At 37.3% G+C, this 25819-nt stretch overlaps 1 protein-coding gene across 1 annotated transcript in view; it reads right to left on the bottom strand.

The window, feature by feature from the left end:
- Positions 1 to 25819, bottom strand: part of FAM81B (family with sequence similarity 81 member B) — a 168366-nt gene that overhangs the window by 110796 nt on the left and 31751 nt on the right. Inside the window, exons 2-3 of the mRNA XM_053700473.1 lie at positions 15856 to 16093; positions 1842 to 1960 (exon numbers count right to left, since the gene is read on the bottom strand). Of these exons, the coding sequence (XP_053556448.1) occupies positions 1842 to 1960; positions 15856 to 16093 (357 nt within the window). The remainder of the gene's footprint in view (positions 1 to 1841; positions 1961 to 15855; positions 16094 to 25819) is intronic.

The following is a 25819-nucleotide window of genomic DNA, read 5'->3' as shown; positions in this document are numbered from 1 at the left end:
TAGATCAATACTTTGGGTTGTCTACTTAAAAAAATATATATAGATTTGATAGGTAAATAAAAAAAAGCAATGCTCTATTTCTGTTTAAATGGAGTGATAACAAAAATGCTAAAAATGCTCCGGTATTTTGGGCAAGTTTTTGTCTGGAAGTCCTGGTAGTGAAAGGGTTAAAACATATTTAGGGTCTTTATTTTAAATAGGTGCATCTGGGCTTTAAAATAAGGTGATATGAGGGTCTCTAGGCCTTATTGATTTCATGTTATAATGTGATCTGTAGTGTTTTAACTTTGTTATTTTTTTTTTTTTTTTTAACATTTTAAATTTACTTTCTACCACAAGACCCAAATTTGAAAGAGCAGGCAATTAGTATTCAAATGGCAGGTCTTGGGCTTAAAGGGACATGAAAGCCAAAATTGTTATTTCATGATTCAGATAGAGAATAAGGTTTTAAACAACTTTCCAATTTACTGCTATTATTTAATTTGCTTCCTTTTCTTGTTATCCTTTGCTGAAAGTTTTATCTAGGCAATAGATAATTGAAACTGCTAATAATTAATTTTACTTATATGAAGAAATGTTCATATTAATCCATCACCTGCCTGCCCCCCCCCCCCCCCTCGAGTGAGTGTTTGTTTTTCTACTAAGATGATATCTGGGCCACTCAACCAATCATTACAATTGTTGCACGGCTCATTAAAAAGAATGTATGTGCTCCCAACAGCATGGAGATGTTGCTTGGTGCTGCTGAAAGTGACATTCTGATGACAATTTTGTAAACAGAGAATCGGCACATTAGAGAAGCAATAATTTCCCTCCTGGTAAGCACTTTAGCTGCTAAGTATAGAGCAGGTGAGAACGTTCTATATGCCACTATACTACAAAATAGCAATACAAAGGGACTATGAAACAGCAGAGCATAAAAATTATAAACAGAAAAAAATAACATAAATAATGATTGTAATATAGATTAAAAAGGCTGATTTTGAAAAGGTTTAATTTACCATCACTTTAATAAGAAAAGAAAAAAACATTGTGCCCCTATAAAAAAAACTCCAGTGAGACTAAGCAGTGTTATTATTATTATTATCGGTTATTTGTAGAGCGCCAACAGATTCCACAGCGCTAACCAGTAATGTAATTATTTATGCCGTATCCAGCTTGTGCATTTCTTCATATATGTCTTATAGAAAAAGCTAAAAACAAAGTGAAATGATATTGGAAATTCAACTCCACAGTTTTGCACTAATCCAGAATAATGAAAAGAATAAAAGACTGTCCAATATTGCAACGCTTGTTAACTAAAGTCCTCTCCAAGGCCAATAAATGTAATTTGTACTAATTATATTAGATTGCCTCTTTATCAAATTACACCAGTTATGTGTGTCCAGCAATTACTTTACCTGCTAGGAATTCATCCAACTGTTTGTTAAAAAGAAGAATAAGCTCTTAGGGGCTGATTTATCAAGCTTGATGCCCCTGTTTCCGCGTGACTGCTGCTTTATAACTTGTCCGCCTGTTCTGAGGTAGCGGACAGAAATCAACCCGATTAAATATGATTGGGTTGATTGACACCCCCTACTAGCGGCCGATTGGCTGTGAATCTGCAGGGGGCGGCATTGCACAAGCAGTTCACAAGAACTGCTGGTGCAATGATAAATGCCGACAGCGCATGCTTTCGACATTTATCGATGTGCAGCGGACATGATACGCTACATCGTATCATGTCCGCTCGCACTATGATAAATCTACTCCTTCATCTCAAACTATATTCTGTACATTTTCATACAAATGAAGATTCATATAAAGCATTTGCACTTGCAGTATTTTATTTAGATGCTGACCTGGCAACACGACCACGAAGATCACCAATTCCGAAAAGATGCTTCTTATCCAGACTTTGTAAAGCAAAGCTTGTTCCAGTACTGACATTATCTCTTGCAAGAATTTGATTTTCTAGAGCCTGCAATAATACATAAATAATTGTGTATGTTACTTCAAATGGATTCCTTATTAGTTTATCAAACAGAGGTAAAAGTCCAAAAAAGAGTGTTATATGCAAGAAACAGTGTAATAGAAAAATATATTGAGGTTAAACACATACTTAAAGTTAGCTCCAGCGCAGCAATGCACTACTGTAGTGCATTTCTGCTCCTAAGCCTACATAGGTAGGCTTTTTAACAAAGAATACTAAAAGAACAAAATAAATTCGATAAGGAGAAGTAAACTGTATAATCTTTTATGCAGTATGTCTGAAATGTATGACATTATTTATTCTATATTCATAACAGTGTGGGTGTGGTGATGACTGCTGACACATGCAATAAATCTCTTTAAAAATATATATATTATAAACAAAAATGTCAACCAGTGGATGTCAAAAACCAATGACAAAGTTGTTTAACATTCTTAAATTGTGATTTCTTTCATAAAGGTGGTGAGAGTCCAAAAGCCATTACTCCTGGGATTATATTCCTGGCCACTAGGAGGAAGCAAAGATTTCCAAAACTCTGAGAGTACTTAATCCATCCCACCTCTCTGGTATGTTAGTCTTATCTTTGCCTCCCAGGAGGAAGGTGAAGATATGGAGGTGCTCCAGAGTCTTCTTTTTAAAGATGTCCTCAGACCAATGTGAGGCCCATTTTTCCCCTCAGAGAGCTGTTAATGTGATACAGGGGAGAGATTGGAGTTTTGGGAAGTGATACAATTACTCTCAGTGAAGGAGTTAGTAAAAAGCCTGCCACAGATGTTGCGGGGACTGGTCCCTTAGCCTCCTCCTGTTGGGTCATCGATATTCTCCTTACATACAGTAGATCCTTTGTTATGACTTATACAGCACTGTAAAAGCCGTCTCTGGAAGCAGTCTTTTTCTGCAGTTGCAGGTAGTCACAGTAGAGTAAGTGCATCTCAATGTAAGCGAGAATATTCATGCCATCATATAGCCCACAGACTATTAGCAGGTACGCCATTCATAAGGTACAGTACATCATAGCCAGCGGACACTAACATATACAAACATCATCACTTTATACACAAGACTTTCATTTAAAGTCTAGTCATTTATATAGGAGACATTTTATTGTGGGCTACAGGTTCCTTTTAGAAACATGTTTCTATTGCACAGAAATACTTACATTGTTATGTTTTTCTATTGGCACTTCATTTTTATATTTGACCTTTTTTTTATCACTCTCCTTGTTTAGAGCATTTGCTGTTGCTAGTCTTTCCACACTCTAGTTTCCGCTGCTCCCAGTTCTTTACGTACTCTGGTTCTATCTCCAATTTATTTGCTTTCGATTTTGTGCGTTATTCAGAGCATGCTCTCTGTAGTTTGAGCGCTTCGGTTTCGGCTTCTTTTCTCAGCTCTATTAAGTAGTGAGCTTCCATATTTTGTGCTCTCTGACTTTGGCTTTGTTATGCTTTGCACATCGCTTTGAGATCATGCTTCCGGTATTATGAGCGCTTTATCTTAGGCCCTTTTATGTTTTCCTCAGCGCTATTGTGCAATTTATCTCTATTATTATTGTTTTATTAAAATTACTTTATTTTTCCCTGTGCTATTGAATCGCATTTAGGACTAAGCTTAGCACACTCCTCACACTAAACTAGTTATTTCCCTTTTTTCATTAAGAAGGTTTTATGTTTGCTCACTTACGGCTAGATTACGAGTTTTGCGGTATGAGTGAAAAAGCAGCGTTAAGGCTCTTTTTCACTACCGCTGGTATTACGAGTTTTGCAGGTTTAGCTGTACCGCACACTTTTTTGGCCGTAACGCAACATAATTACCGCAGGTTTCAAAAAGTCCTTTTTCAATGGGACTTCCATAGCACCGGTATTACAAGTTTGCCTTGGAGGCCAAAAAGTGAGTGGTACAGCCAATACCGCCGAGATCCATACCGTAAACTGAAAGTCAGTAGTTATGGGTTTTACGCTAAAAAGCTGTAGCATAAAACTCATAACTAAAGTGCTTAAAAGTACACTAACACCCATAAACTACCTATTAACCCCTAAACCGAGGCCCTCCCGCATCGCAAACACTAAAAATAAAATTATTAACCCCTAATCTGCCGCTCCGGACATCGCCACCACTATAATAAACATATTAACTCCTAAACCGCTGCACTCCCGCATCACAAACACTAGTTAAATATTATTAACCCCTAATATGCCGCCCCTAACATCGCTGCCACCTACCTACATTTATTAACCCATAATCTGCCACCCCCAATGTCGCCGCCACTACACTAAATTTATTAACCCCTAAACCTAAGTCTAACCCTAACCCTTACACCCCCTAACTTAAATAAAATTAAAATAAATCTAAATAAAACCTACTATCATTACCTAAATAATTCCTATTTAAAACTAAATACTTACCTGTAAAATAAACCCTAAGCTAGCTACAATATTACTAATAGTTACATTGTAGCTAGCTTAGGGTTTATTTTACAGGCAAGTTTGTATTTATTTTAGCTAGGTAGTTAGTAAATAGTTAATAACTATTTACTAACTACCTAGCTAAAATAAATACAAATTTACCTGTAAAATAAAACCTAACCTGACATACACTAACACCTAACCTTACACTACAATTAAATCAATTACATTAATTAAATACAATTACCTAAATTACAAAAAAAAACACACTAAATTACACAAAAAAAAGAAATAATCAGATATTTAAACTAATTACACCTAATCTAATAGCCCTATCAAAATAAAAAAGCCCCCCAAAATAAAAATAAAAAACTAGCCTAAACTAAACTACCAATAGCGCTTAAAAGGGCCTTTTGCGGGGCATTGCCCCAAAGAAATCAGCTCCCAGTAAAACCCACAAAACCAACCCCCCAAATAAAATCCTAACTAAAAAAACCTAAGCTCCCCATTGCCCTGAAAAGGGCATTTGGATGGGCATTGCACTTAAAAGGGCATTTAGCTCTTTTTCAAGTGCCCAACCCCCTAATCTAAAAATAAAACCCACCCAATAAACCCTTAAAAAAGCCTAACACTAACCCCCGAAGATCCACTTACAGTTTTTGAAGACCCGACATCCATCCTCAACGAAGCGGCAGAAGTCCTCAACGAAGCGGCAGATTAGGGGTTAATAAGTGTAATGTAGGTGGCGGCAACATTGAGGGCGGCAGATTAGGGGTTAATAAGTGTAATGTAGGTGGCGGCGACATTGGGGCGGCAGATTAGGGGTTAATAACTGTAATGTCGGTGGCGGCGGTGGCGGGGGCAGCAGATTAGGGGTTAATAAGTATAATGTAGGTATTGGCGATGTCGGGGGTGGCAGATTAGGGGTGTTTAGACTCAGGGTTTATGTTAGGGTGTTAGGTGTAAACATAAATTTAGTTTCCCCATAAAAATCAATAGGGCTACGTTACGGAGCTTTACGCTGCTTTATTGCAGGTGGGTTTTTTTCAGCCTGCTCTCCCCATTGATGTCTATGGGGAAATTGTGCACGAGCACGTAAAACCAGCTCACCGCAGCGCTGGTATTGGAGTGCGGTATGGAGCTCAATTTTGCTTTACGCTTGCATATTGCCTGATAAAGCCGGGTTTTTGCAAACCTGTAATACCAGCGCTTTAGGTAAATGAGCAGTGACAATAACTTGCAAGTTAGCACCGTGCCGCTCATAACGCAAAACTCGTAATCTAGCCGTTATATTTTCTCGGCCCTTACTGCGCTGGGATCCTGATTTTTATATTCCTTCCATGTCTTCACTACTGCTTTTATTTGCATAATCAATTTTGCATTATTAATTTTAGATATATATATAATCATTTTGTTTTATTGAGGTTTTAGCAATGTCAAAACAAACATTTAAAATACATAGAAAACAGTATAATTTAGGTAATACATGCTGCACAATAAGTATTACTATGTTAGGGCATAAAGAATAGAAAATAGAAATAAATATTCTATGAACTATAGTGACCTATGTGACTGAAATATCATTGTAAGTTGCGGTCCTCTCACTGACCAGAAGGGCCACTTTTGGAACCACCACCAGGGAGTTTAGCAAAACTAATAGGTCTCTCTCTGGCCTAGGGGGAAGATAATAATAAAAGAACGATAGGGTGTGTTAATAGCATAGTCAGGAGCTTCCATGAACATCATAATGACACATTAATTATTAAGGTCACTTGAGCCCAGTGAGGAAAAAAAATATATAAAAACTGTATTCCGAATTAATTATAACCTCCATTTTAAGGTATAACCACCTCCTGCTATTATAAGGGCAACTCTTGGACCTATTAAAATCTATCAAAACTGGTGGAGGTAACCTATCATGATATAGAGCTACTTGTGGGCTGAAAGGAATTATGAACACAGCAAGTGAGTTTATGTAAAGGCTGTACATAGTAAAGTATAATGTGCTTGCTAGAAATCAAATGTAGTATTAGGCTATGTAATTAGAGATGGTGTAGTAAGTGGGAAACAGTCATTGAGATATATTGCCATCTATGGGTGGGTATTCTGACTTGAAGTGGCCGCAGCAAACAAATATCCTGATTCCAGTAAGTACTACGGTGGTGGGTAAAACGCCTGAACTGTGCACCAATAGCTTCTAACAAAGGACGCCTAGCCGGCCAATAAGTGGAAATGGATGATAGGATGTAAGAAGCGCCTAAGGCAGGTGCAATAAATCTAGTGTATCTTTTAAATGGTTAGCAAACACACATGTAGTTTAATTTAATAAAGGTAAATATATATATATATATATATATATATATATATACACATATACAATAATAAAAAATGATACGTTACAATAAAACAATAAACTGGTGGATCCACCTAGCTAACAATAAAAACTCTGCCTCGAACAATGTGGCTAAAAACAGGAATCTAACTGGTGATGTACTTCATTAGGAGGTTAAACCACACGTGTTGCAGTGTGAGTGTGTGGCTTATGGAAAAGTAGAAAAATATATAAAAAAGGTGAGAAATAAAATTAAAAATTAAAATTAAAAATCTAAAATTCAAAAATTCAAAAACACAAAATTCTAAATTAAGAATTAAAAATAGAAAATTCAAAATTAAAATTCAAGTGTGCTAAGTGCAACAGAAAAAACAGAAAAAACAGTTGGTGTCCAATATCAAAAATATCCAAATTATCCAAAAATAAATATATAAGTGTCACAATCCTGCTAAATTGTAATCCAAGAGCAAAGGCACAAAAATGAAAGTTAAACACAAACTTGTTTCCTAGTGGTGAGAAGTGTTGTGGTGTATTATATTTATTTCCTAGTGGTGAGAAGTGTCGTGGTGATCCGGGTGGTGAAAATCTTGTGATGGTTATCCTATTGGTCTTAATCCTCCATGACTGATAATGTCCTGTAAAAATAAAATAACATGTACAAAATTGTCCAAACTAGTATTAAAAGATTGGAAAAGAGCTTACCAGCTGCTTGTCAACGCGTTTCGGCCCAGCTATGTGGGCCTTTATCAAGACTGGTATTGTTTGTAAGCTGGCAGCTTTATATACCCTATTACAAATGGAATCAATTAGGGCTGGTGAAAAAACGGAAGTGGGGCAAACCGGAAGTCCTGCAAAGTCCGTTTTTAACAACTTGTTTCTTTATGCTTCCAGATGTACATTCTTACCAATGTTAATCAAATTTATATGTAATATAGTAAAAAACAAATAACAAATATGAGTCTTGTCCTAAAGTTGACTTAAGTCTTACAAATATGCCTTACGATTTTAGTGGCCAGTGATTGGCTACAATCTATTCAGATTCTCTAATCTAATTGGTCTTTTGCCTTTTGTTTACATATCAAAAAACAGCTGATTGTTTTGGCTGCATGAAGAGTGCGTGTATACTTGTCACATCAATATTTTTTATTTTTTAATCTTTTAAATTTTTAAATTTTTTAAAAAGCCGTTTTTTTCTACGTATACATAACTGCTTCTATTGTTGTTTGGTGATGTCCAATCCCTTCAATGCACATTTGTGATTTAAACATGTTGTCTGACAAACATTTGTACTTATATGAAGGCTAATTTATATGAGTATTGGTTATTGCAAGATGACAGATGCTATATCCGTTTCAATGACAAAGTTTCTTTGTTACCGTTTTCTAACAGGCAGCTCAACTTTATAACAACCTTTTTCTAAATATCATATATATATTCTTGGACAGCTTCTATTCCAGCATATACTCATTTTTGGACAGTTTTAATCCTATATTCACAGGTATTATTCCTGTCGTGAACGGCTCATTTGTATTTATTCAGCCGAATAGTTGCTATATCCACTACGGACACTCTGGCTTGTCATTGGCTTGTGTATTCACAGGAAACGGAGCTTGATTGGCCCTCGTTCCGTGTTTACATTCCACAGCTGATCGCTGGGAAAGCTCCGTCATGTACTACTACGGCACTTAGCTTGCAGTGTGTTGGGTTATTCTAGAAGCCAGAATATGTCACGCTACAACTGGGGTGTTCAAAACTGCATACTTAATGATGTCACGCTGTAGTGGAACATAATAAATTCTTAATGTTCTCACCATGTAGTGGGGAATAATAATTGTCTAAGAGTACATGAAATGAAACAGAATTCTGAATATTCTTCTAATCGTTTCCAGCTCTTGTATTAGTTTTAGTATAAATAATGCCATACCAATTTCATAAAATGGACTAACTAATCAGGGTTGTATAAGTAGAAACGGAGCAGAGGATTATTTATAAAACCAGCATTTATATAAAAAACATATATATCGTCTATATCTATATAGCACTGATATAAAAAAAGGGGAAGGGTATCTCATTGACCTGTTTGGTCTAAGGGGAGAGAGAGAGAGAGTAGAGTAGGGTGCGAATCTGGCATGTTTCCATGCCGTTCTATGTGACTGCTATGCTGGTTGTTACTCTGAGGAAAACTGATAAACAGACCTACTCTAGTCTTAGTAGTTGGAAAGTAGGGTGCGGGCTGCTGGTCCCGCTTTGAGAACATTACATAAGGGGGTTTGTGAACCAACTTAGAAAGGTGGAAAAACTGAAAAAATGGGGTGCCCTTATTAATAAAAATATCTCATACTAAAACCTATAGGCTTATCTTTAAGGCTAAAAGATTGAAAGGTTTCTGGGATTAAGGACAATCTGTGAGTTATATCTCCAATCAAGGCTATACTTGTGGCTTTGATTTTAAAACTTCAGCCTAAAAGCTACTCAGCCTAAAGAATTCCAACCTAAAAGTTTGGGAGATGTCAGCGATTTATGGCCATATTGGTTATGTGACTCGTCCCGTGGGTCATGCCAGTCCTTTTGCTTTCAATTCTGTCGCTCCAAGTTTTAGAGTGAGAATGTCCCTTTAAATTAGGGTATAAGTAGCTAGAATGGGCAAGGGTCTATTAGTGAATCTTAAAAACTTATTTCAAAATCTTAATTTACAATGCATATTTTTAGTTCTAGTTCATGTAGATTTACATATATGTATATAAAATATATAAATAAATGTTAACCCTCTAGATGGGTCTAAGGGGATACCATATCTATTTTGAACTATTGGCAAAGCTCAAAATTGTAGACTCCTTGGATCTATGGTATTATAATAGATTGAGACTGAAAGAGAGTAAAAAAGTGAGCCTTACAAGTTAACTCTATGATTAACTAGATGATTAGCCTCGGAGCTTACAAAGAGGATCTAGTAGTTTGATCCTATTTGTATGGATGCTGATTTAATCGTCAGCCACTGATAGGTCTAATATACTGTCACCTATGGACTGGGATATCCATATATTCTTGAAATATCTGTCTTAGTTCAAATTGTGTGAGGGATTCGAATTAAAAGAAGTATTCAATTCAATGGACGGACTGTATGTACGGAATAAGTCATGTCGTCATGACTCTTGGGCTTGATATATTAGAGGTGTTTTAAGCTTACTGGTTCCGTAGATACACACCAGTAAGCTTGATATATTAGAGGTGTTTTAAGCTTACTGGTTCCGTAGATACACACCAGTAAGCTTAAAACACCTCTAATATATCAAGCCCAAGAGTGATCAACTTGAGCAGTGATCAAGTGTGGAGGATCCTCACGAAACATGTCTGCAGTTGTCGTTAGAGACCCTGGATTGCCAATGCAGAGCTGAGGCTCTTTTTGTTTTTATATGTTACCAATAAAGAATAGCTTTTTATCTCAACTACGTTTCCCTGGCTGCTTGCTTCTTCCTGTTCTACTGTGAAGCCCGGAAGTCTCTGACACTGTGTAGAAGCTGCTCAACCCTGATATACAGATATGTGCCGAGGTCTCATGAAAAGGCCGCCGCCCAAGTCCTCCGCGGTCCGGATCAAGTCCCAGATATTAAAAGCACATTGAGTTTGGTATGGTGCTAATCAGCATATCATATGGGTGCTAAGTCTAGTGTCTCCACAGAAGGATGGTGTAGTTGATGGAAGATAACCACTGGATTACCATATTTTTCTAAGCAGCTTCTGATATTGCGACCTGGTATAGCCGCCGCCCAGATACCCCCCCTAAAATGTGGTTTTATTTGTCTGTTTGTTATCATTTATTATTATTATATACAAGCATACTAGAACTGTTCCCCATTTCTATAACATTATATCCATATTAGAGTGTGGATCCACAGATTACATTACTACTCTATTTAACTGTGTGTTTACAGATTTGTAGCTGTGAATAACTTTCAGCTCAGCTTTCCAATTTTTGTATGGATCATTTTATGCATGCTAACTAATTTATTGCTGTTCTTTTCTCAAAAGGAATCTGGTGCTCTCAATGTATGAGATATTGGTGGTTATGTCCCTCCAAGTAACTGCAAAAACTCTATTTCTGTCAATTCTCCTACAGTCAGTTTAACTAGCATTTCTGAATCTCACAAGATCAGATCAGCTAAACAACTTTTCAATGAATCAGACTCTTAACTCCTTAGGTCTGTCTTCTGAAGCTGAATCGGATGTTCAGGAGTCAGTCACTGATAAACATCCAGGATAGTACATCTTTCAAAGACCCTCTGGACTGAAATTTTAAATTCTTTCATAGAAAGGCATTTCAGCAACCTGTTCAAATATCAGAGGATTCCTTATTGAGTTTTTCAACATTGTTTGAAACTTCTAAGATCAGTTAATGCCTTCTCTTGTGATATACTCAACTTTAACGCTAAGATTATGGTGTTAGCAGTTTTTGACCAGAGGAGTCTTGTTGCAGAATTCGTGGTCAGTTGTCCCAGTTTTCGAATTTAGATTTTTATTTATAATATATTTTGCTTAGTCAATCTAGGAACCACAATTCCTCCTCTCCTTCACATAAGTAAGCATCTTATGTATCCTCCTGGAAGTTCATTCTCAGTTGGAACAAGGCCAAATACTCAAAAAAGCTTTCTTACTTTATACAATCAGTATTAAGGGTGCACACAAACCATATACGCTTAGGGCAGAAGGTCTGGTCACAATCTCTTCAAGATCCATAGGTTATAATCTTAGTTTTCCTAGTGTTACAGAATAAGCTTTATACCAAGGCTTACCAGAAGAATGTTTCTTCTCTTTCATGTTCCAATGAACCTCTAATGGCAAAAGCCTTTTTCTGACTGTTCTAGATATGAAACTATTTCACATCATGTGCGGCATTACTATACTATTTTATTTTGGACTCACTTGGGTAGATTTATCAAAGTGCAAGCGGACATGAAACAATGTAGCGTGTGAACTGCTGGTGCAATGTCGCCCCCTGTAGATTTGCGGCCAATCGACCACTAGCAGGGGGTGTCAATCAACACGATTGTATTCGATCGGGTTGATTTCTGTCCATGGCCTCAGAGCAGGCGGACAAGTTATTGAGCTGCCGTCTTTAGACCTTTGCTTCATAACTTCTGTTTCCGGTGAGCATGAAGACTCTCACAGAAACAGGGGCATCAAGCTCCATACAGAGCTTGATATATCTGCCCCATTGTTTTCTTGAGGTGATTGTGGTAATTGTAGCCAGACAAAAAGCTGATAGTTATCCAGCTTGGCCTTTCTGGGAGATACAGCTCCGCCTCCAGGCAGCAGTGTCTAGAAATTAGATGCCTGCCTTTCAAAAATGTTTACTCGTAGACTCAACAGCTTGGGTATTAGTTCCCAAGAGTAATGGTTTGTGGACTCTCATTACCTTATAAAAGAAAATATAATTTATGCTTACCTGATAACTGAATTTCTTTCATTGTGGTGATAGTCCAGGAGACAAGCCCAATTTCATTAAATTTATTAAACAATTTCTGCCTGCAGTTTTTGTCTCTACCTCATTTTTCCTTCTTTGTCCTTTCCTACTTCTTCCTTGCTTGGCTATATGTCAGTCTATAATACCAGAGAGGTAGGATGGATTAAGTACTCTCAGAGATTTGAGAATAGTTGCCTTCTTCTAGTGGCAAGAAGTATAATCCCAGTGATAATGGACTCTCATCATTGAAAAAAAATAATTTGTCAGGTAAGAAAGAATACATTATATTTTCATGCCATAAACAAAATAAATTCTTCATCAAACTTTACCCTTATGCATATAAATATGTCAACTTGCTTTTGTACTTCTTTTAATTTATATAAGCATAAATAAAAAAAGTGTTTTGTCCCTTTCAAAGTATAAGAGCATTTGTGCCAAAGAAATGACACTGGGATGAAAACCGAATAATCCATAACATAATCATTAGCCAAAAAAAATTTAATTTATTGTGGGCATCAATTCAAAAAGCTTTTTAACAGGAAGTCTTAATGAAGCATTACTTCAACATAGTTTATTTTTTAGAGTTTTGGACATACAGGTAGAAAACCTTTTATCCAAATTGCTTGGAAATGTAAAGGGTTGGATTTCAGAATAGTTTGGATTTCAGAATATTTGTACATTTACACCTGTAAAATGGGAGATCTTAGAGAGGGAATGGGACTAAGTATAGACAAGAGTATCTTATGTAATTTAGGCAATATTTACATGTAACCTAAATTGAGTTTTATATAATTTTCAATACTTTTGTATATATAGAACCATCAAAACAATAGTACAGTGACAAATATACAGGCAGAGAAGATTTTGACTTACTGGTGGTGAAAATTGGTTTTATTTAATCATTTTATTTTTTTAAAAATATTAATGAAAAAATCTGGATTTCACAATAATTCTGGATTTTGGAATTTTGAATTTGTGTATTTGTACCTGTACTAGATATTAACCAGCAATCCCATAATTAGGTAGATTGTATTAAAAGAGCTGTGACAGTTAACATAAATATACAAAATATTTCCATGAACATGTACTGGTTAACACATCCTATAATATTAAAGGTCAGTGTGTGTTTGTCCGAAGCTGTCATGCGCAGTAGAGACTGCTCAAGGACAAACACACCTGGCCTTCAACAAACTAACCTGTCCACCGCGAGAAATGTAGGCATGATGGGGCGGGGGCGGGGCATGATGGGTGAGAGCGCAACAGAGAGGGGGGAGAGAGAGCAAGAGAGAGCAACAGAGAGGTGGGGAGAGAGAAAGAGAGAGGTGGGAGAGAAAGCAAAAGAGAAGGCGAGAGAGAGCAAATGAGAGGGGTAGGGGAGCAAAAGACGGGGGAGAGAGAGAGCAAAAGAGGGGAGAGAGAGAGCGAAAGAGAGGGGGGGAAGAGCAAAAGAGAGGGGAGAGAGAGCAAAAGAGAGGGGAGAGAGAGCAAAAGAGACTGGAGAGAGAAACAAAAGAGATGAGAGAGAGCAAAAGAGATGAGAGAGAGAGCAAAAGAGAGAGGAGAGAGAGCAAAAGAGGGGAAGAGAGCAAAAGAGGGAAGAGATAGCAAAAGAGAGGGGAGTGAGAGCAAAAGAGAGGGGGGAGAGAGAGCAAAAGAGAGGGGAGAGAGAGCAAAAGGGAGTGAAGAGAGAGCAAAAGAGAGGGGAGTGAGAGCAAAAGAGAGGGGAGTGAGAACAAAAGAGAGGGTGCAGAGAGAGAGCAAAAGAGAGTGAAGAGAGAGAGAGAGCAAAAGAGAGGGGAGAGAGAGGAAAAGAGAGGGGGAGAGAGAGAGCAAAAGAGAGGGGGAGACAGAGAGCAAAAGAGAGCGGGGAGAAAGAGAGCAAAAGAGAGGGGGAGAGAGCAAAATAAAGGGGGTAGAGAGAGCAAAAAAAGGGGGAGAGAGAGTGCAAAAGAGAGAGGGAGAGAGAGAGCACAAAAGAGAGTGGGAGAGAGCACAAAAGTGAGAGGGGAGAAAGTGCAAAAGAGAGGGGGGAGAGAGAGTGCAAAAGAGAGGGGGGAGAGAGAGTGCAAAAGAGAGGGGGAAGAGAGGCAAAAGAGAGGGGGAGAGAGAGCAATAGAGGGGGGAGAGAGAGCAATAGAGAGGGGGAGAGAGAGCAAAAGAGAGGGGGAGAGAGAGAGCAAAAGAGAGGGGGGAGATAGAGAGAGCAAAGGAGAGGGGGAGAGAGAGCAAAAGAGGGGAGAGATAGAGAGAGCAAAAGAGAGAGGAAGAGAGAGCAAAAGAGAGGGGGGAGAGAGCGAAAAAGAGAGGGGGAGAGAGAGTGCAATAGAGAGGGGGAGGGTGCGAGAGAGAGAGAGGGAGAGAGCAAAAGAGAGATGGGAGAAAGCAAAAGAGAGGGGGGAGAGAGAGCAAGAGAGGGGGGAGAGAGAGAGAGCAAAAGAGAGGGGAAGAGAGAGCAAAAGAGGGGAGGGAGAGAGAATGTAAAAGAGAGAGGGGAGAAAGAGAGAGCAAAAGAAGGGGGGAGAGGGAGAGCAAAAGAGAGGGGGGAAAGAGAGCGCAAAGAGAGGGGGAAGAGAGTGCAAAAGAGAGGGCGAGAGAGAGAGCAAAAGAGAGGGGGAGAGAAATCAAGAGGGGGAGAGAGAGCAAAAGAGAGGTGGGAGAGAGAGAGAGCAAAAGAGAGGGAGAGAGAGCAAAAGAGAGGGGGAGAGAGAGAGAGAACAAAAGAGAAGGGGGAGAGAACAAAAGAGAGGGAGAGAGAGAGAGAGCAAGGGGTGGGACCGCTGTACTGCAAAAAATGGCCCGTGTAAACGGGCTTTAGGACTAATTGAAAATAATTGGAATGGTTTTTAAAATTACCTGCTCTGTCTGAGCCCTGAAAGTTTCATTTTGAGGACAAAAGAGGACAATGGCGATGATCAATTACTGCCAACAAGAGAAACCATACTGCTGTGAATCAGCTCCCTTGTGTCTACTGCATAAATAAGCATTAGCTATCATCTTTTCTTTAAAGGCACCACTTGTATTTCTGCATGGCTAATACATAAATAGAAGGGCTTAATATGAATTAAAAAATCATGTTTATACGCTTAAGATCTGTTTTGACAAAAATGACAAATCTTGACTTCCGAATCCGATGCCATGCAAGCATGACCCACACATTACTCCAACATTCTACATTTACTTCTGTTATCAAATTGTATTTGTTTTCTTGTTATCCTTTGTTGAAAATCTGGGATGTAAGCTCATAAGTGTGCACGTGTCTACAGCACTATATGGCAGCAGTTTGGCAACAATGTTATACATTAGTAGGAGCACTGGATGACAGCACTATTTCCTAGGTATCCCTTCAACAAAGAATAACATGAGAGCGAAGCAAATTTGATAATAGAAGTAAATTAGAAACTTTTTTTAAAATTGTATTCTCTATCTGAATAATTAAATAAAATTTTTGGGTTTTCGCGTTACCAGTAGGCATCCATAAGAGGTTAAAATAGCAGGACGTCATAGGAGAAAAAGACAATACCACAGCGAGTAGTAACAATAGTAATATAGCTCTGCCCTTTAATTGACACATACGAGAACAATCTTTAAAATAAAACATGAAAAATCCATCCTTAATGACATCAAAAACTGTTAATGGAACATAAAGAACAGCAGTCGTCTATTTATTTGCCAGAAGGTTAGAAAATACCTCAATGTCTTTGCTAAGCTGCTTGACTACTTGTGTAATTGTCTGCATGTGATTTTCAAGGAACTTCTGTGTCATAACGTCCCATTGCATTCCGCGGTTTCCTCTCATCAATAACACATCTTCTTTAATCTTGAAGGCTTGGTCTAATAGAATTGTGGTTGTCTTCTCTTGATTTAGTAGCCGGTCTTCTATAACTTCCACTCGGGCTCCTGGAATTGCTGGTAAGAAAGATTGTGCTCTGTAACAGAAATGAAATGTTTTATTAGATATAAAAGAAAATGAGCATAAACAGTATAAAAAAAACCAAAAAAAAAAACCATAAAATTGACATTCCGTAAAAAGGTTTAATTATGCCTTCAGAAAATAATTTACAATGCATTTTCAATATTTAGTTTGCCTGCTTTTCCAGTACTTTTTTTTTTCTTCTGTGGAATATGGAACCTTGATTATTGTACATGCTACAGAGCTTGATAAGTACAGCATTATATTTATAACTGTATATAAAAACTGTGAAAAAAATATTTTTTCAATTAAAATTTTATTAAACCAGGTAAGAATTAACAGTGTGTGTGTTTCCCCTAAACTCTATAACAAGGGGTTATCCTCATATAAATAAGAGCCTTTTGGTATAGTTATGTAACTTTGATCTGCACATAGGAGCTTCCATGAGCCTCTATTCCAATAAATGGACATTTATTCACACCAAGTGATCACTATTACCACAGTGATCACCTGGCAATTAAAACTTATATAGGGAACAACAGAATAACCTATTTACACCTTCTTACTCCACTTAACATTGTTATGACTCCCTCTGGGATCTCTTTTCCTACTCTTGAGTTTACCTCATCTCCTCTCTTTCTTTCTCTCTCCTCCCTCTCTCCCTCTCCTACTTCCTAAATCCCTCTTAAAGGGACATTCAACACTTCCCTTAACATTATTTGCGCTAGAAATATAAGAACCGAAGATCCACCTGCAGTATATCCCTCCTGCCATGCCGCCTTGCTTCTGTAGTAATCACTTTCGGTAACTTGTGTAATACCGGGTAAATATGGCAGCCGGACTCCCCCCACCGTTATGTAGCTGCCTTCTTCGTCAAATCATCATCAAATCAGAATCCAGTCCTTGGACAGAAATTGCATGCGCGTGGCAGGAGGGATATACTGCAGGCGGATCTTCGGTTCTTATATTTCTAGCGCAAATAATGTTAAGGGAAGTGTTGAATGTCCCTTTAAGGCAAACATCTAAAGGAATAGCATAGTCAAAACTACTCCAGTAGGATCACAGTTGAGTTTTGTTTATATTTATGGTTATTGTTTGTTTAATTGATATTGGAATCAAGAGAAAATAGTTTTCTCAAATAAGCTAAGAAGATTTATGGATGCTGTTTTATTATAGCATATAACCAGAGGAATTATATGGACTGTCTTATGGACTGATTATTGTACATAGATCTCTGGAAGATGATATACTTTATGGAAAGTATACATTATTCATATGTTTGTATGACGAATATGAAAACTTTAATAAAAAACATTGTTAAAAAAAAAAAACTTACATAGGGGGTTTATTTTAAAAGTGGGCTTTTTGATGGCCGGTTACAAGGGCATATATGTGAAAGTTGTATTAAAAAAGTGTATTTTTATTTTTAAAACACTGTTTCAAAGAGATGTAAGAGTCTTCCGGTTGCTGGCACTACAAGATGGCCACATACTAATAAAGCTATATAAAGATCTGTGTGGCGGTATCTTTTGCCATCCTTCCATCCCTTAGCAGTGTGTGTGTTCGGAAACCTTTCAGGATAAAGTTGCAACATCACTCGGCAAAGTCAGAGAACTTTGATAAACCATCCGTTTTTTGTGCAGAAGCATTGGGCTTACTTTGCTGTATATAGTTCACTATGATTTATGTAAATTAGCTTTTAAAATGGCTACCATATCTGCAGATGTTACATGCGATATTGAAGTTGTAGTTGTGGCTATGAAGAACCAGTTGATGTTAGATCTCAAGCTCCATCTCATACATCCTCTACTTGAGCAGGTTATGGAGACTCAACAGCATTGCGTTTACTAACGGATCACTACTACACCTAATCCACTGAGATTACAGGCTTCAATGGTATAATAATTGTTTCTACATCTAGGATACATTCATGTGATACACTTCTCTAATCATTACATGCATAAGCAAATATAAAAATATGTGTATTTCGAGCATACTTTGCATAGCTTTCAGTGTAGAAAATCTTAAAAGATTAAACACAGAGAATTATTCACCTGAATAATAATTCATCTTAAAGGGACAGTCTACACCAGAATTTTTATTGTTTTAAAAGATAGATAATCCCTTTATTACCCATTCCCCAGTTTTGCATAACCAGCACAGTTATAATAATATACTTTTAACCTCTGTGATTATCTTGTATCTAAGCCTCTGCAAACTGCCCCTTTTTCAGTTCTTTTGACAGACTTGCAGTCTAGCCAATCAGTGCCTGCTCCCAGATAACTTCTCGTGCACGAGCACAGTGTTATCTATATGAAATACGTGAACTAACACCCTCTAGTGGTGAAAAACTGTTAAAATGCAATCTGAAAGAGGTGGGCTTCAAGGTCTAAGAAATTAGCATATGAACCTCCTAGGTTAAGCTTTCAGCTAAGAATACCAAGAGAACAAAGCAAAATTGGATTAAAAGTAAATTGGAAAATTGTTTAAAATTACATGCCCTGTCTGAATCATGAAAGTTTATTTTGGCCTAGACTGTCCCTTTAATTTCTTTTCAATTAGAATACATTATTCATAACTGAAATGTTTACTAGAGTTATACAAATGGAGTAGAAATGCAATGCATATAAACAGTTTATTGGTACAGGAATGCTGTTTTTTTATTATTTTAAACAAAATATTCCAAAATGACGTGAACACTGCTGTGTAAAGTGTATTGTGATTTTGCTTCCATTTAAATATTCCTTTAAAGGGCCATTATAGTTGAAAAATGACATGCACTAGTCCCGCTCTACTGTATATTTAACCCCCACAAAGGGCATTTACTGTATGTTTAACCCCCTTTGTAGGGGTTATATACACAGTAGACCAAGGTCGATAGTCAGAAAATTACATGCTCTATCCGGACGGCCCTTTAATGTAATTTCCCCTTGTATGCAATGTATCAGTTTTAAAAATTGCTTTTAAACTCTGAACTAGCTTTTAGTCCAACTGATTGTCTTGTACATGTCACCATGGCCTAATTATATTTTAACCAAATTCTGAGCCATCCCTATGGGTAAACTGCAATTTTCAACTCTTATTCGATGATACGAGATAAAACTGCAGTTTATAATTGAGCCACAATACAATTACAGTTTCAATCAACCCAAACATGTGAATGGAATATGATTAAGGACTGTTAATCCTCGTTTAATACATCAGAATAGATTTACAATTATGCTAACAACAAAATCTGAACTAATCAATTTTAAGTGTTCACTTAAAGGGGCAGTAGAATCAAAATTAAACTTTCATAATTTAGACAGAACATGACATTTTAAACAACTTATCAATTTACTTCATCTTTAGTTAAAGGAACATTAAACACTAAATAAATGTTAGATAGAATGATGTATTCAAAGAAAACATTAGTCTGAGAATAACATGCAGATGTAATTTTTAAAGTCTCATTAGCTGTTTAAATACTGACAAAATAAGTGTAAAGTTTTAATGTCTATAAAACAATGGGAGCTGCCATGTTGTAACTTAGGTTACCTTCTCTGCTGTGGCCAATTAGGGACAGTTATAAATAGGTCACTAGAGTTTGCAGTCAATGGATATGTGGTGTTCTGCACTTCCATTTATAACAAGAACTGAAAAGCTCATCATTTCAGAATGGAATTACAGGAAAAGGGGACAAAATAAATAATGAAAATATATTGCAGAGGTTTTTTATATATATATGATTTATAAAAAAAATAAATTTAATATTTATTTTATTGAGGTTTTAGAAACAATCACAAAGCAGATGAAATTTGCCATGAGCCAGAAAATACAAAGATAAGTACAATTCTCACAACATAAAAATGACATATGCTCTTAAGTACATACAAATGATAATTAGGCAAATATAATTAAAACCTTTCTTTTTATAGTTATATAGACCTCCTAGAAGATTAATAGGTCACACTTGGACCTGCATGCCGCAGTAAAAAAAATTATGGAGGCATTTTAAAATAATAAACAAGTAAATAAAGTAAATAAAATAAAATCCCCTAAACATAAGAGGGGTTACTTTTGGGCTCCTATATTCTTATATACCTTAAGAGGGGGGGGGGGAGGGGTTCTAGTGTAACACAATGGTCACTCTTTGACCTTGGTAAGTATATTGCAGAACATATTAAATAATAGCTTTGGATCAGATGATAATTTAAAAGAAACGCTCATCATGACTGAAATAGGAAGTGGGTTACTTACTAATTATAAAACTATGTAGCTTACTCAGTGATGCTAGGTACTTTGACAAAGCATGCTTCTCAGAACTAGGATAGGGCCTCACAACATAACATAGACAAACAGATTAATGCCCGGTGGAATAACAGACTCTTGTACCAGATATGTATGGGACACTACAGTCACCCACCCTGAGTATTATTTTCTTTGATGTAACTTTTGATGTAACTTTTTTTTCTTTTATCTTGCTGCTGTCAAGACTGCCATTTTTTGAGAATTGGATTTAGCAGTAGAATTTGCAGATGATGTTGTTGTTTACTTGAGGAGGTAGTGGTACAAATATTTTATTTGTTTTGTGGACAGTGGGAAGAATTGGAAAAATGACAAATTTCCTAATGAGTTTTAATACCAGTTTGATTATGTGTTTAACTTCTCTGCATGGTTTAATAGAAAAGATTGCTATTTTATGTTATTGTGTTCATGTAGTCAGCCAGCAAGACCATGAAATACGTGATAATAATATACCAAGTATTTCACGGTTATGCTGGCTGACTACATGAACACAATCACATAAAATGGCAAGATTTTCTATTAAAGCCTGCAGAGAAGTTAAACACATAATCAAACCTGACTTACTCCAACATGTATAAACCATATCCACAGTTATCCATATAGCACAGAGCATACACAACTGCAAAATAATAGAATGTAGCACACACCTGTGGTATATATATATATATATATATATATATCAGCAACAACAAAAATCAGAATATACAGACAAAAGGACTGACAAGAAACTTTTTTGCAGAAACAAAATAAACTTGAAATATCATAAAATATAATTACAGTATATATACAAAAGCATATATTATATTCTTTCACACAGGATGCAAAATACACATAGAAACACAAGCCACACTTTTACAGATAAAACATAGATAAACCCATATGCACTGCACAATACATTATACTAGCATCTATACATGACAAACACATGCAAAACCCTATACACAGAACAAAGGCAACAGCTGTACACAGGGCACAGAATTCCTATGCAAAATAGAAGCTTTTTAAGTTAATTTGTATTATCAATTTTACTTTTTAAGTTAATTTGTATTATCAATTTTAATTTGTTCTCTAGGTAATCTCAGAAGCAGCATTGCACTACTGGGAGCTAGCTGGTGGATTGGTGGCTAAACTCAAATGTCTCTTGTTATTGGCTCAACAAAATGTGTTAATGTAGTTCCTAGTGTATTGCTGCTCTGGAGCTTATTTTAACAATGTTTTTGCCGGGTCTGAAAATATAGTTATATGCATGAAATAGTGCAATAATAAAATTATTTAATGCATTAGATACTTTTATGTCCCTTTTAATGTAAGCTACACTACCAAAATTAATATCTTAAAGGGATATGAAACCCAATTTTTTTCTTTCATGATTCAGATACAGCATGCAATTTTAAGCAACCTTCTAATTTAAGCTTAATTCTCTTGGTATCTTATTTGAAAAGCAGCAATGTAAGCTTAGGAGCCAGACCATTTTTTGGTTTGACTCCTAAGCTTACATTCCTGCTTTCCAAATAAGATAAGAGAACAAAGCAAAATTGATAATGCTCTATCTGAATCATGAAAGAAAAAAATGTGGGTTTCATATCCTATTAAGGGGACATATTACTTAAAGTGTATTATATATAAAGAGCAGCATTCGATTTATAAGGTGCAGTATCATCTATAAATTGCTACGTCACTCAATGCTCCTACTATCCCTATCCCTCCTTTTTTAGGTGCAACAGACCCCCTCAAGTTGCAATCTAACCTCCACACAGGTCGCCCCAATGCATTAGCAGTTTTTGCCTTTTGCTTTTCAGTGTGTGATGTGGCCAATCAGAAGTGTGCCAAATGCGCCATTGACTTTAACCAGTAAAAAATTTCAAAGCTTTCTCTTTAATATTGAACAAAGACCATTTTTCAGTATCAGTATTATTCAGTATGTTCCTTTAAGCATTTATGTCATAGTATTTGCTTTTTTCCATTTTAGAAATATTTATATATGTGGAATAACTGGGGGAGAAATGTTTTTCTTCATCTGATTAAATGATCTTTTAGTTTGCTATTGTTTTTGCGCCAAGCTGCAGATCAGATACCAGTCACAAATGATTAATGTGTGTTTGTTTATGTTGTTAGATATTTATAAAAGAAACATAGCTTCTTCCCATTTTACATTTAATTTCTCCATAACTTAATGGGCTTAGAAAAAATTGCTTTTTTTGTACTTTGTCAAGCCTCATCTTGTGCTTCATGTTTTTTTTATTTCAAACCTATTGTTGTTTCTAACGAAAGCTGTAGGACTACGGGGTCTGCTTATTGTAATGGATTTAAATGTGCATGGGCAAATTGTAAATAAATACCTTATAAAGTAATAAAAGTCATTTATTAACTAATGTGAAAAATGTGCCCTCAAGTAATTTCTACATCTTATATATTATATTACCATATATTGTTTTTTTACTGTCTCCTTGCGGCTCGCTCGCTCAGCGCTCTGGATCAACATCACACAGAAGTGTGACAGTGTAGTGACAGCAGGCAGCCAGGGACAGTGAAAGTCTCTCTCTATGGAGCAGCAGCAGCTTCCTCCTTACAGCCTTCTCTTCCCGCGCGTGTGATGTCACACCGGATTCAAGAAGTCCAGCAGAAAGGCACACCTCCCCTGCAGCGCTGATGCTGCTGATTGGTTGAGATCTAGCTGCTCCATTATAGAGGTGGTTTTTAAAACCACCTCTATTGGAGCTTGTATGGGGCCCGGTAAGCCACCACTGGGTGGCGCTTAGCTAAAATGAGCTAAGAAGATATTTAAGCATTCAGGTTGCGCAATCAGGGAGGGCAGCGGTATGGCTCACTGCCTCCTTATTGCGCAACATGGATGTCAGAATAGACAGATGTTCTGTGTTGTGTTGGAAGGAATAACAGCATCGGGTGGCACCAGGGGGGGGGGGCATACCTGGGGAGGGCTTGACAAAAAAAAAAAAGTAAAAGTAAAATTTATATTTTTTTTAAAATTAATAATCAGAAATAAAAACTTTCTTTTCTCTGATTTGACAGGGGAGGCAGAGCCTCCCCTGCCTCCTATCACTGCACGTCACTGCCTTTGCGAAATCGGCCGTTTTTGATACTATGTTGTTGTTTTTTGTAACTTACGGCTAGATTTAGAGTTTTGTCGGTAACGACCCGCGTAGCTAACGCTGGCTTTTTTTCTCCCTCACCTTTTAAATACCGCTGGTATTTAGAGTTCACAGAAGGGCTGCGTTAGGCTCCAAAAAGGGAGCGTAGAGCATAATTTACCGCCACTGCAACTCTCAATACCAGCGTGCTTACGGACGCGGCCAGCTTCAAAAACTTGCTCGTGCACGATTCCCCCATAGGAAACAATGGGGCAGTTTGAGCTGAAAAAAAACCTAACACCTGCAAAAAAGCAGCGTTCAGCTCCTAACGCAGCCCCAATGTTTCCTATGGGGAAACACTTCCTAAGTCTGCACCTAACACCCTAACATGTACCCCGAGTCTAAACACCCCTAACCTTACACTTATTAACCCCTAATCTGCCTCCCCCGCTATCGCTGACACCTGCATTATACAATTAACCCCTAATCTGCCGCTCCGTACACCGCCGCAACCTACGTTATCCCTATGAACACCTAATCTGCTGCCCCCAACACTGCCGACCCCTATATTATATTTATTAACCCCTAATCTGCCGCCCCCAACGTCGCCTCCACCTACCTAAAATTATTAACCCCTAATCTGCTGACCGGACCTCGCCGCTACTCTAATAAATGTATTAACCCCTAAAGCTAAGTCTAACCCTAACCCTTACACGCCCCTAAGTTAAATATAATTTAAATCTAACGAAATAAATTAACTCTTATTAAATAAATTATTCCTATTTAAAGCTAAATACTTACCTTTAAAATAAATCCTAATATAGCTACAATATAAATTATAATTATATTGAGCTATTTTAGGATTAATATTTATTTTACAGGCAACTTTGTATTTATTTTAACCAGGTACAATAGCTATTAAATAGTTAATAACTATTTAATAGTTACCTAGTTAAAATAATTACAAAATTACCTGTAAAATAAATCCTAACCAATTAAACCTAACACTACACTATCAATAAATTAATTACATAAAATACCTACAAATAAATACAAATAAATAAACTAACTAAAGTACAAAAAATAAAAAAGAACTAAGTTACAAAAAATAAAAAAACATTTACAAACATTAGAAAAATATTACAACAATTTGAAGCTAATTACACCTACTCTAAGCCCCCTAATAAAATAACAAAGCCCCCCAAAATAAAAAAAATGCCCTACCCTATTCTAAAATAAAAATAGAAAAGCTCTTTTACCTTACCAGCCCTTAAAAGGGCCTTTTGCAGGGCATGCCCCAAGGAATTCAGCTCTTTTGCCTGGAAAAATAAACATACAATACCCCCCCAACATTACAACCCACCACCTACATACCCCTAATCTAACCCAAACCCCCCTTAAATAAACCTAACACTAAGCCCCTGAAGATTTTCCTACCTTGTCTTCACCACGCTGGGTATCACCGATCGGTCCAGGCTCCGATGTCTTGATCCAAGCCCAAGCGGGGGCTGAAGACGTCCATCCTCTGGCTGAAGTCTTGATCCAAGCGGCGGCTGAAGAAGTCCATCATCGGGCAGAAGTCTTTATCCTATCCGGGCAGAAGAGGAGATCCGGACCGGTAGACATCTTCATCCAAGCGGCATCTTCTATCTTCTTCCATCCGACGATGAGCGGCTCCATCTTCAAGACCTCCGGTGCGGATCCATCCTCTTCTTCCGACGACTAGACGACGAATGAAGGTTCCTTTAAGGGACGTCATCCAAGATGGCGTCCCTCGAATTCCGATTGGCTGATAGGATTCTATCAGCCAATCGGAATTAAGGTAGAAAAAATCTGATTGGCTGATTGAATCAGTAAATCAGATTCAAGTTCAATCCGATTGGCTGATTGGATCAGCCAATCAGATTGAGCTTGCATTCTATTGGCTGATCGGAACAGCCAATAGAATGCGAGCTCAATCTGATTGGCTGATTGGATCAGCCAATTGGATTGAACTTGAATCTGAATTTTCCTACCTTAATTCCGATTGGCTGATAGAATCCTATCAGCCAATCGGAATTCGATGGACGCCATCTTGGATGACGTCCCTTAAAGGAACCTTCATTCGTCGTCTAGTCGTCAGAAGAAGAGGATAGATCTGTGCCAGAGGTCTTGAAGATGGAGCCGCTCGTCGTCGGATGGAAGAAGATAGAAGATGCCGCTTGGATGAAGATGTCTAGCGGTCCGGATCTCCTCTTCTGCCCGGATAGGATGAAGACTTCTGCCCGATGATGTACTTCTGCAGCCGCCGCTTGGATCAAGACTTCAGCCGGAGGATGGACGTCTTCAGCCCCCGCTTGGGCTTGGATCAAGACATCGGAGCCTGG

This window comes from Bombina bombina, chromosome 2 (genome assembly GCF_027579735.1).
Source record: "Bombina bombina isolate aBomBom1 chromosome 2, aBomBom1.pri, whole genome shotgun sequence".
Lineage (NCBI taxonomy): Eukaryota > Metazoa > Chordata > Amphibia > Anura > Bombinatoridae > Bombina > Bombina bombina.
Note: the sequence above shows the minus strand (reverse complement) of the source record. Positions and strands in the feature narration are given on the sequence as shown.